The sequence below is a fragment of the Cydia strobilella genome, chromosome 1 (assembly GCF_947568885.1).
Source record: "Cydia strobilella chromosome 1, ilCydStro3.1, whole genome shotgun sequence".
Lineage (NCBI taxonomy): Eukaryota > Metazoa > Arthropoda > Insecta > Lepidoptera > Tortricidae > Cydia > Cydia strobilella.
The window spans coordinates 22,854,666-22,867,134 of NC_086041.1; the positions used below are offsets into that span (position 1 = coordinate 22,854,666).

General features: G+C 34.7%; 1 protein-coding gene across 1 annotated transcript; it reads left to right on the top strand.

The window, feature by feature from the left end:
- The first annotated feature begins 471 nt into the window (after positions 1 to 471).
- On the top strand, positions 472 to 11,580 carry LOC134741774 (phenoloxidase-activating enzyme 1-like). The gene is made up of 7 exons (XM_063674672.1): positions 472 to 649; positions 1,859 to 2,067; positions 2,396 to 2,579; positions 7,078 to 7,186; positions 7,687 to 7,874; positions 9,472 to 9,564; positions 10,560 to 11,580. The coding sequence occupies exons 1-7, from the start codon at positions 607 to 609 to the stop codon at positions 10,871 to 10,873; spliced, it is 1,140 nt and encodes a 379-aa protein (XP_063530742.1). The 5' UTR covers positions 472 to 606; the 3' UTR covers positions 10,874 to 11,580.
- The last annotated feature ends 889 nt before the right edge of the window (positions 11,581 to 12,469 follow it).

Genomic DNA, 12,469 nt, shown 5'->3' on the forward strand with positions numbered 1-12,469 from the left:
TATTTTCTAGAAGCAAAATTTATTTCCTTATGATTCGTGACAGTGAGTGAATGTTGTTGTATGGCTAAGGCAGCTAAGGGTTGAATAATTACCTTATTATAAATTCTACATTCTTAATATCAAGAAAGTCTCCCGGGAATGATCATTTATTAACACATCCATAATAATTTATAACCTAAATATTTATTTTGTACTAAACTTAATTTATAATTATGTAACAATACATAAGTACCTACCTACATAGTGCAATAGTAGCAGTACACTCAACCAAGACGGGTATATAAAATCACTGATTAAAATTGTTTTTAAGGGTAAATTAAAAGTAGCCTCAGTTATTTACATTTATTTTCCATTGTTACTGCTGGAGCTTCTACATAAAATGGTTTTGCATCATCGCGTTTTTTGAAAGAGAGCGTCGGTAGGAAAAACAAGATAATAATTATGATACGGTTCTATACTTAAATGTGTTCAAGTCAGCGTCAGAGACCAGTGTGGCAAGCGCTGCCAAGTAACTTGCCGCGCTCGGCATAAGCTTACTTGACTTAACGTCTTAACTACTTAAACAAACGAATACTCCTTCGTGAAATTATTGTTTTAGTTTAAAAAATGAAGTTAGTAGTGTGTTTTGCCTTGCTATGGAATTACGCACGTAAGTTGAACAACAACATATTTAATGAGTCGTTTAAAGATAAGATTTAGGATTTACGACCGGTTTTGACTGTGTTCGTTATATAGCTTTTTATGCGGTGTAGGTGTTATGACTTTAAAAGCTAGTTTAAGGTTGAAAATTGCTTTTTTGTTTGTTGGTTATTAATCTAAGTTTTAATAAGATATCCATCACTAACCGAAAGCAAGATGGAAAGACGTAGTGTTAAAAGTTATGATTGGGTGCAAAGTGTCCGAGGACGACGTCGAGGATAGGGCAAAGTGGAAGCGAAAGATTCGGAAAGCTGACCCCATCATCATGTGGGATATTAGCTTGGAAGAGAGAGATTCATCATTAAAATATATGTACAGGTAAATAGCGCTGCGCGTGCCTGTCTGCCTAATTCTTCATCACCAGTAACTGGCATAAATATATCTAATTAGTAATTATGTGTTATTTGTAAGTTAAATTAGATTTATCTAAATGTAAATATACGAACAAGGCAAAGTGCATTTAGAACGATAAGAAATCAGTGTTTAGAGGTTATCAATTTATTTACTTATACAAATATTCGTTATGTTGATTTCCTGGTGGTGACGAGTGCCAGTAAAACAAAACAATCTAAGATGGTATTAAATTTCTGTGAAATCATGAAATATGTTACTTTATATATTTTTTTGTGAGTACCTATCAGGTGTTGGTGACAAGAGCATGTGTTAATTGGTTAGTCAAATCTTCGTTAAATCGAGCTATCATTTAAAAATGAAAATCCAAAATTTTGTATAAATAAAATTGTTTTGATGAGTGAACAGGTATAATATCGAATGGCCCACTGATTATCAGTCCGCCAGACGATATCGGCCTGTCAGTTGTTTGGAATCACCTCGAAATCACCACAAAAAATACATAACACACTTGGTTGGTTGGATTTTGTTATATTTACTTATTTGAATAGTTCTTAATAATTTTAATCTAATCTAATGAATGATGGCCTCCTAGCCTAGTCGGTAGTGACCCAGCCTACGAAGCAGTGTTTATCACAAATATTTGTTTAGCTATATAACATTACAGGACGTCGAAAATGGCCTGAATGGCTTCGAGAAAAGGATGGTATATACGGCCGTGCCTCTTTGTTTTGCTCGACTTGGCGGGGGCACTGCCGTGCCCTCAGATAGTAACGATAACATTTTCTGAGTATTTCTTTTTCATTAGATTCGTCCTGCCGTACGCCACTAGGAGTTGAAAGCGAGTGCGTGTCTTTATACAACTGTCAGCCACTATTGTCAGCCTTCGAGCAACGTCCGCTGCCCGGGAACGTGGTCAGCTTCCTGAGGCAGTCTTCATGTGGGTTCGATGGTTACGAGCCCAAAGTGTGCTGCGGGCCTTTGCCTTCTCAGCAGCAGCAACCGGCTCAACCTACGGTAACCATGTCAAACACTTTCATGACTCTTTACGTGACTAATAACGCATCTTTACATGACTTATCTTCATCGAGGCGTAGTTACAGACTTACAATTTCATTAATAAAAACATTAAGACCCCATTTTTTTAAAACTTTAAATATAATATAAATGGTTTGACTCTTGCACTTGTGACTCGTGACTCGAAAGCAACGCAAGTGGAAAGCAAAAGGAGGTCCCCTACAATTCCTCTGATATTAAGCACCGACTGTACCTACACGTTATTTCTAATGAACACGGGTTCTTTTTCCACTAAAGTTTATACATGCATTATATTGTATATTTATAGCAAAGACCTAGACCAACGCGCCCACCCAGTTCCAACAACGGTCAGGCTCCTGTAGAGGATGAGGATTCATCTCCTTCTCCCAGCGGCGAATGCGGCGTTGACACCAATGGAGACCGAATCTATGGCGGCCAGTTCACCGACCTTGATGAGTTCCCATGGATGGCTTTATTGGGGTACAGAACCCGTAAGTACCTATTTTCGACGATTGACACTATAATCCTTAAATAACAAACGGCAATAAAATAAGAAACACAAACAATGTATCAAAGCTATTTCAAAAAGTAACTTCTTAGTAACATAGTGGTAATACCTAGCTGATCTAGTAGCAAAATAATGCAGAAGTTTTGGCTTAATTATACACGCTTTTACTATTGATACTGACTGACTGTACATCATGTCCCTTGCGCGTTCTGTTCAATGAGCTCAAGCTTAATATGGCTGCGTATTTCATCAAGGAATTCCTTTAGCGACCTTCCACCTAGTACGTTAGCATTTAGTTGCATACGTCTTCCGATACACGAGTTATGGCACTTCGCTCGATACAATTAATAGGCTATTTGACTAATTTTTGAAAATGGTTTCAATTGATTGTTTATGACTTAATAATTACACTACATTGATATTTCCGTGAAATTTCCTGTATTAAATATAAAAAATCAATGTTAAAGTTTATTTATTTTGAACGCGCCTTAAACGCTGTTTTTGCAAAGGGGCTAATCACGTGACACGTGTGACGTCACACGCGAGTAAACTCAGTCAATGACCTTAGTAAATCTTATGGTTTATGTGCATTGAATTGATTATTTCACTGTAAAATGGTATATAAATGGTGTATAGTGCCGCAATGTTCAAGTACGACTATAAAAAATCCAGATAAATTGTTTGTTTCCGTTCCAACGAATCCCAAAAAAAGAAAAATGTGGTTAAAACTAGCGCGAAGAGACCTAAAGAGCATTTTAGCGCATACAAATGTTTTTATGTGTGAAGACCACTTCGATGTAAGTAATATTTAACTGTAAATAAATATGGTAGTTAAAGCAGCGGATTTTGTTGTATTTAACGAAACAAGATCTAGGTATTTAATGTATTACTACATAACCTCATAACATAGCTCATTCAGCATTAGTAGGTAGTTAGTAGCATACTTTTTCTTTCAAACTAAAGTGCAGTATGGAGATACTATTCTCGTCATCGTATTCTATATATATATCGTCGTCGTATTCGTATCATCGAAATCGAAATGTTCGTAAATAAATAATTTCTACGTATACTCACATAGCTGTTTTTACATTTCTAAGTTCCGCAGCATACTAATCCGGATTATCTTTAAAGAAAAGTGCAACCATTGATGCGTCTATGTTTGGTAGGTTGCCGCTATCAGCTTTCACATATTTCGGCTCCATTTTGAGATTCTTATGAATATTGTGCTACTAGATATACGGATAAATCGGAATATATCAGAAAACTGTGGAACAATAACTAAAATTAACTAAATACAAATAAAACAGTTAAAACACTCAAGGCAATCAAGAATGTTTACGCGCGTGTGACGTCATCGGAGCGTTGACCAATCACAGAGCGTTCACGTCCCTGATGAAATTTAAAAAATATTAAATTTTCTTTCGTTTATATTCCAAAAACTAAGCATAATTTACATTCAAATATAGTGAAATATACTTTATTAGTTTATTGTCAGGATGACAGCAATTCGTTATATATTTTTAATGTTGTCAAATACCCTATTCCCAAAGTAACCTCTAACTAGGACTTTTAATCCAACTTTACTCGGTTATTTATTATGTGACACTATAAACAAAACAAGAAGACAAAACAACTTAAATAGTAATTTTACCGCTTTCGAATTTCGATATTGTAAGGCAGTTTTTAAAATAAATAAAAATCGATAAAATTCGATCAAAATTGACACTTGGAGCGCATGGTCTTTCCCGTTCTTTTTTGCGAAATGTGACAGTGATAGCGGCAAACCGATGGAACGGCTTTAATAATTTCTCAAAAACGGCTACAGTGATTTCGATGAAATTTACAATTTTGAAAATAATTAGTTTGCCAGTTTTCGCGGTAGCCCGGTGGGTACTAAATTGTAAAGCAATGATGCGATTTAATTTTTAAACCAGAGGCTAACGAGTTAGAAAAACCGATCCATCTAGGTTTTATTGTTGGTAAGATTCGATTTTAAGTATTTTTTTTAACAAAAATACAATATTTATAAGTTTTGTAATATACGTTAATTGGGGTGTGTGAAGTCGCCAATCCGCATTGTACTAACATGTTTGGCCACGTTGCCACGTGCAGTAGGACGTAAGCAAATATATAGGTATATATGGTCGTGATGATGTTTACATGATATATCTAGTCTAATTTCATGAATTTTAGAGTAAAAAATGCAAAAAATGGCAGTAACTATGATAGATTTTTCCGCTACTGTATATAATAAATAATACTGTGTCAAATATTGCAGTCTAGCTGTCAGACACTAAAACGATTACCTTATTACTATACATTTCATTACGTATATTTTTATAGTATTTCTATGAATTATGGTATTTGATTCAAATCTTGTAACATACATTTGGATCACTTTCCCCTGTGATTGATAGGCTAAAATTTTACACATTTAAGTACATATGTTATCCAATATATAGTTAAGATTGGTTTTTCTTCTTCTTTTTTTTATAGTGTCACATAATAAATAACCGAGTAAAGTTGGATTAAAAGTCCTAGTTAGAGGTTACTTTGGGAATTAATTGTATCGAGCGAAGTGCCATAATTCGTGTATCGGAAGGTTATAAATTAAAGATAATATAATCAAGAGCTACATATATTCTTTCCACTTCTACGAATATCAACGTCTCTTAGAAAAATATGATCATACTCGTATAAGGAGATGTTTCGCCTTTTGGCTCAGGGAACCGCCTTAATTAAGCATATATGCAAATGTAATATGATAGATTATTTGCCGCTACTGTACATACCTCTATTACCATAGCCTAAGATCAATTAAGTTTTAAAATAGCATAATATATTATAATGGAACAGCGTCAAGCACTCGAATATAATTTACCTTACGATCGTCGTTTCAATATCAACCAAAAAGTTTTAAGTATTCTCTACCATGTGCAAATTTAACCAGTTTTCAAGTCCTGAACAAACATTTTCGCTAAATTCATTGCGCGTGAATAAAAAAGGGTTCATTCATGACTTGACGAGTATTTACATGGCCACATAATGTGTCACTTGTGGTGTTCCCGTAAGTTAAATTTTAGTACCTGAATTGTAATAATTATTAAATTAAAATCTACATTGTACCAGTTAGTGCTATGCCGGCAGTAAATTACTGTTTCCAGTAATTTCCCATTTGTGAAATTTACCAGTAAATTACCATTTTACCCAGTAACGTTACCAAAAACCGGTAAATACAATTTTTGTGAGTTATGGCAGGTTTTTACTTTTGGTATGGCAATTATGGTATTACTTTTGTTAATTACGAATATAAATCGTAATTTTATCTTTACATAATTTATATCTAACTACTGAACCTGTTCGCAAAATTTCACGAAGTCAATTAAGAAATGCGACCTCTAAGGAAAACACCCGGACATCTGTTTCGCTTGAGCAAAAATGCTATGTTTTCTTCTACAACTTCTACAAGACGCATTTTTTAACCGATTTACGTGAATTTTTGCTAGCAGGTTCGGTAGTTAGATTTATTTTTTCTGTCGTTTCGTTTTTTGGAACATGTTCAAAATGGTAGAAATTGGCATAAAGGACTTAAGTGCCAATAGCGTCTAAGGAACTTAGGACCATTGTGAGTTCGCTATGATAATGACTCAACGAAGTAAGTAAGGACATTGATTTTCTTGAATAAACCTAATTTTTACGTTTTACTTAACTAACTTAGCGGTCTCACTTACGTGTTTTTAGTCACTCGCGCTTCGGTTAATATGTCTCACGATAGTTTAAATTCGATTTTTACGTTTTAGTTTAATTTTCTCCTAAAATCTGTAACTATTTAACGTGTAATTAGTTTTGAGTGTGAATAAATGTAGGGAAATTTCCCAGTAATTTTGGTAAACTTTTTAATTAATAAACAACATATGTTGATTTATTTAATTTCATTTGAAGCAATAGTGTATGTGTAATATTTGAATGCAAAAAAGAAACATGGTATATATTAAAAAAAAATATAGTTTACCGTAATTTACTAATTTTTGGTAACGTTACTGGGAATTTACTCGCCTTGAAAAATTTACTGGTAACGGCACATCACTAGTACCAGTACATACCTATATTGCTATACTTCATGTTCTGGAAATTCCTTCTACAACCGTACGTATACAAAGTTATAGGTATAGGTTGTTCTTTATGCCTTACCAACCAATAAAATAGATAATGATTCGGAATAACGTGCGTTCAAGGCTAAGATAATTCCAAACAACATTATGTTATCTTAAACGTTTTTTTATCACTTTTAACCTTTTTCTTGGTAACTTAATTAAAAAAAAAAAAAAATTATTAACTAAAATAAATTAACACAAACACATAAAAAAAACATGTTTAAGGATTAAACGCTTGAACTCATCTTGAACTTAATGGATCTAGATTGAGTTTAGAATCATTGAAATACGCGATGACCTATTAAGTGTAGGCCAATTCTGTTTCAGCTAACAGAACTATAACGTACCAATGCGGCGGAGTCCTGATCAACCATCGGTACGTGTTGACCGCGGCACATTGCGTCACTGGCGCCATCAACCGCGAAGTAGGCACGCTGTAAGTCTATTTTTATAATACTAATTATCATCATCGCCTGTATACGCCAGTATTTGATGTATGTAATGTCTTCGTTATTCTATTTCATTATTTTATTTTTAAAGCCTTTTTCCATTTTCCGCGGCTATTAGCCTTCGGTACTGAGAGGTAGTAATGATCCAGACGGGCCCCGGAAATATAGGTAGTCGGATACGATATCAAAATATTTTTTGTTTTCTTTTGGGTGATTCTAGCCTAATTTAGACTTGGTGACTACCTGTTTCAAAAACCCCATCAATTTGCTATCGCCCAGTGACTCGATAAAAGTAAGGACGTAAATATTACTATGGAGATTTTGCGAACAATAACTAAAATCCTTTTTAAGTACTTATGTGTTAAAAATGTATTCCGCCCACTTTAGTCGTTTCTACACTAATAACGCAAGCGAGTTTACACATGATTTGACACGCTCATTTTACTGGTTTTGTTCAAACACTTGAAAAATCTATTCTATTTTAAAGTGCCACCATTCGGCTTGGCGAGTATGACACTGAGAGCGACGTGGACTGCGTGGACAACTCGTGCGCAGATCCACCGCAGGAGATACCGGTGCAAGCCGGCCTTCCGCACCCCGGCTACCACGACAAGAACAAGAACAGGGCGGACGATATCGCTCTAGTTCGGCTGGCTCAACGGGCTAAATATACTTGTAAGTAACAATATTAAATTGTTCTTATTTCAAGCAATTAACTTACTTAGGCCCACTTGCACCATTCCACTAACCCGGGGTTGACCGGTTAAACCTGGATTTACCATGGTTACCAGTACTATTTGACATTGGGTTAACGGTTTAACGGGTTAACCCCGGGTTAGCGGGATGGTGCAAGTGGCACTGATACTGTATGGGCTATTTTCACTAACTTAGAACTTGTTTCACCACTCTGACAATCATCGCATTAGTCGCATAACATTGAAAATTCACCGTACATTGCTGGTTTAACATGTAAATATTGACGCTATTTAGATACCGTCGTCGTTACTTACCTACCGACCGAGAAATGTACAGACAGTCGCCATCTGATCAGAGAGCGGAGGTGTCCCACAAATATCTGAACACGCCTCTATTGTCAAGGCGTTAGAGTCTTCGGATATATTTTAGCATCTCGGTTACTTCGATACCTATATCGACTGCGACTGTACAGCAAGTTGTCAGTGTAAGGTGTTAATTGCCAAGTTGGTGGAATAGGCACGACTATCGGTAATTTGCTTAGTCTATTTACGAAAATTCATTTGACGTAAATATATCAAATTAATAACGTATCTAGTAAGTACATTGATTAGCAGTATTAGCACCTACATACATATTCTCGGTTTTCAGAGGAACTGTGGATATTTGCTTGTTGAAAACGCTCGGGAAAATAAATTACTGAGACTAATCCAGAGAACGTAAACGTATTGATGTAAATATTGTAAATAATTGTTTATACTGTATTTGCATGTACATGTACTTAACGCAAATAAATAATAGGTAATCTGAATCTGAATCTGAACGTATAAATTATAAATCAAACATTTTTTTAATATACTATAATACCGGGTGTTTCCTGTAACTGTACTCCTCAAACTGACCAACATTTGTTCAGCAACTTTTAAAAATAACTTGTGTTTGTATTTTCATTACACTAAAGTTTATTCTAAGACGCAATATATTGCAAAAATTGTTATGTTTAAAGGGTGACAAGCAACGTCAAACACACAGATGGCAGCGTACATTGAAAATAATATTTAATTAGTATGAAAAAGGTATATTCTAAAAATTTCATAATTTTGAAAAGTTGCTGAACAAATGTTGGTCAGTTTGAGGCGTCAGCCTCCAGTTTAATTTATTGCTCCTGTTACAGGAAACACCGTGTATATATTGTAGAGATCATACTGTATTGTATGTTTATTGCAATAAATACACATATTATTATTATTATTATGTGGAGCCTTCGTGTCCCACTGCTGGGCAAAGGCCTCCCCCAATTTCTCCACAGATCTCTGTCTAGTGATGTGTCTGGCCACTCCTTCAAAAAGGAGTCTAGTTCATCCCTCCATCGCCGGAAATACACATATTACACATACACAATAATAATGTGAATGTGTAAATACACATGTTCCAAATCTAAAACTTATCTGTATAAATTTATCTCACAGAAAGGTTTAACAAAAGTAGATTAGGTGAATAGAAAATTTTCGCACATAAATTTGCAAGCATAATCTAGTTTACTACAACCAGTTAATAAGATGTATTATTTATTCTTCAGATTACGTGCAGCCCATCTGCCTGCCGGACGGCCGGACGCGGTTGGCGGTGGGCAATGACGTTTACGTCGCCGGCTGGGGAAAAACCTTAAACGGTATACACACTATTGATTTTACTTCCATTTTGACGATTCCAAGAAATAATCGGTGGGGTTACGAGGGCTGTGGTAAAACGTGTTACTATTTTAATACACACAGCGCAATGTAACAAGTAAACAAGTTGTAATTATATTTAGTGTAGTACCTACAGTAGGTACTAGTCTGTATCTTTAGGTATTTAAATAATGTAAACAAACCACTATTAGGTATTTTATTGGACAAGAAAATTCTTCAAGTCAATTAATTTAAATCTATGTGCCAAAACTTACAGCAGTTTTACTACGATTATATTATTTACTCAACGTAACAACGAAGTTGCTGTAATCGTGCTATTTTGTTCAAAGGAATATATCGGGACGATTTGATTAATCAATAGTAATTTTGTTTTGTAATATTTGCTATTACTTCGCCCTAGTAAAGAACCTAAAACGAGATCGAATATTTAGCCATTTGAGGGTAGATAAAACATTACACGATTAAATGAAAAAGGTTAAAACAGAGTCCAGAACGATGAAGTAACAGATCCAGGCAGTTTTCTATTTGGTTGGTTAACTGATAAATGTTTCAAGTAAGTACCCGAAAATGTAAAAACACAATTTTTACATTTATTTAACTACCTAAAGATACAGACTATAGTAGGTTATGTGAGTGTTTTTTGAAATGAAATGAAATATAAATGAAATGAAATATATTTATTTGCATTTATTTTTATTTAACAACTCATGCTCATACTGAGGAACTTCATAACTTTTAAGAGAAATTCGAGCATTCATCCCTATTAATATTATAAATGCGAAAGTAACGCTGTCTGTCTGTTTGTCACCTGTTCATGCTTCAACCGCTGGACCGATTAAGATGAAATTTGGTAGGTATAGAGATAGTTTGAGGCCCGGGGAAAGACAGGGTAGTTTTTATCAATAATCAACATCATTCCACGCAGACGAAGTCGCGGACAGAAGCTAATAAAAAATAAAAATAAATTATATTTCAGGACGCAACAGCCCAATCAAGCTGAAACTGAAGCTACCCATTTTCGAAAAGAAAAATTGTATTCAAAAGTACCGCACATTGGGTGCCGAGCTCGGAGACAAGCAAATTTGTGCTGGAGGGGTGTTCTCCGAAGACGCGTGCCGAGGTGACTCCGGAGGCCCTCTTATGAGAGCCAAGAGCAAGGGAGTGTATGAGTCCGTCGCCGTAGTGTCCTTCGGTTATGGCTGCGGCAGGGACGGGTGGCCCGGAGTCTACACTTCTGTGGCAAGTTACATAGACTGGATTCGTTCTACGATGCGAGAAAATAATGCTTAGATGACGTATGATTGTTAAAATATGTAAATTGTAAATTTTGGAAATGCAGTCAGTATGACTTCAATTAACTATACGTATACGTACCTATTGAATGTACGAACTGTGTTCGTTTGAGTGTGAATGACGAACGTTTACGCATTAATCTCAAATTGTGATAATATTTAGTGAATCTTAAATAATTTGACTATTAAGAATCAATTGCAATTTGGTAAATTTAAAATAGTTTTCATAGATCGAAGATAGGTACTTTTCTAAATATCAATACATGATACACCTGACTGGCTTCTTGTTTTGGTTTTTAGTAATAAGAACCATAATTAACTTACGCAATCAGACAATATGAATAAAAATAAATCGTTGTTTAAAATATATGACGTAAAATTAGGTATTCTTCAAATTTATTGATATGCCTCTAGTAGATGTTATAGATGTTTAAGTACCTACTTTATGATTTATGTAATATATATTATTATACTTAAGATTATACTCCAAGACATACATTTATTTAGCGGTTTAGTGCATGCAACCCCGACTCGGGATTGCAAATTCGAGATCCCGCGGGATTAGAAATATCAATCCCGCGGGATCCCGGAATTTTCGGAATCCCGAGTAGATTAAAAAAAAAGTAAAATTCGATTGAATTAAAACGATAATAACGGCATGTTTGTGATGGTGACGGTAGATAAAATATTAATAGACAGAAATAAAAACCTTTATTCTTTAATATTATTAACTAAATCATCATTTACAAGCGTAGTCATAACAACTGTAGTGCATACCGCAGCGGTATGCACTACAGTTGTTATGACTACGGGTAGTTATTGTCATTAATAATATGGGTATTCATGAAATAAAACTATGAAAACGGATTATATCGCGTATATTGAATTTATAATACATCCCGACGTTTCGAACTCTTTACAGCGTTCGTGGTCAACGGGTGACTGAGGAAAAATTACAAAGTGCAAAAATACCCACATACTAAAATAATGAACAATCATAGACTACAAACTTTAAGGCTGGTTGTACATGCAAAATCGGTTCATAAGGCTAGTTATACACTATAATTATTTTTCAAGTAAAGAGATATATATATATATATATATATATATACGCGATAAAAACTATGCCGGCTCCAACCCTACACCACGGACCCGAGAAGATTCAATATACGCGATATAATCCGTTTTCATAGTTTTATTTCATGAGTAACTATCGCGGTAACCGAAGACAATAATATGGGTATTGTCATTAATAATATGGGAACCAATGTCAAACTTTCGAAATTGAAGCAATATGTTTATGCGAGGTAAAGGAATCCTGTGGCAACTACTTTTTTTTGGGCAACTTTTGCTCCACAAAGAATCAATGAGTAGGTACTTGGTATTAATATTATACATAATAATAACAGTTAAATGTAATTTAACTCCGACAATTCCGATCAATGCTAATATAGGTATGTACGTACCTAGTTCGGAAAACTCAAAATAGGAAGGTAAATATGTAGGTATACATATACAAATATACCTGTACCTATATTGATTGTAGAAAATACATCTTTTACTTAACAAAAAGTAAACAAAAGGAAAAAGATTA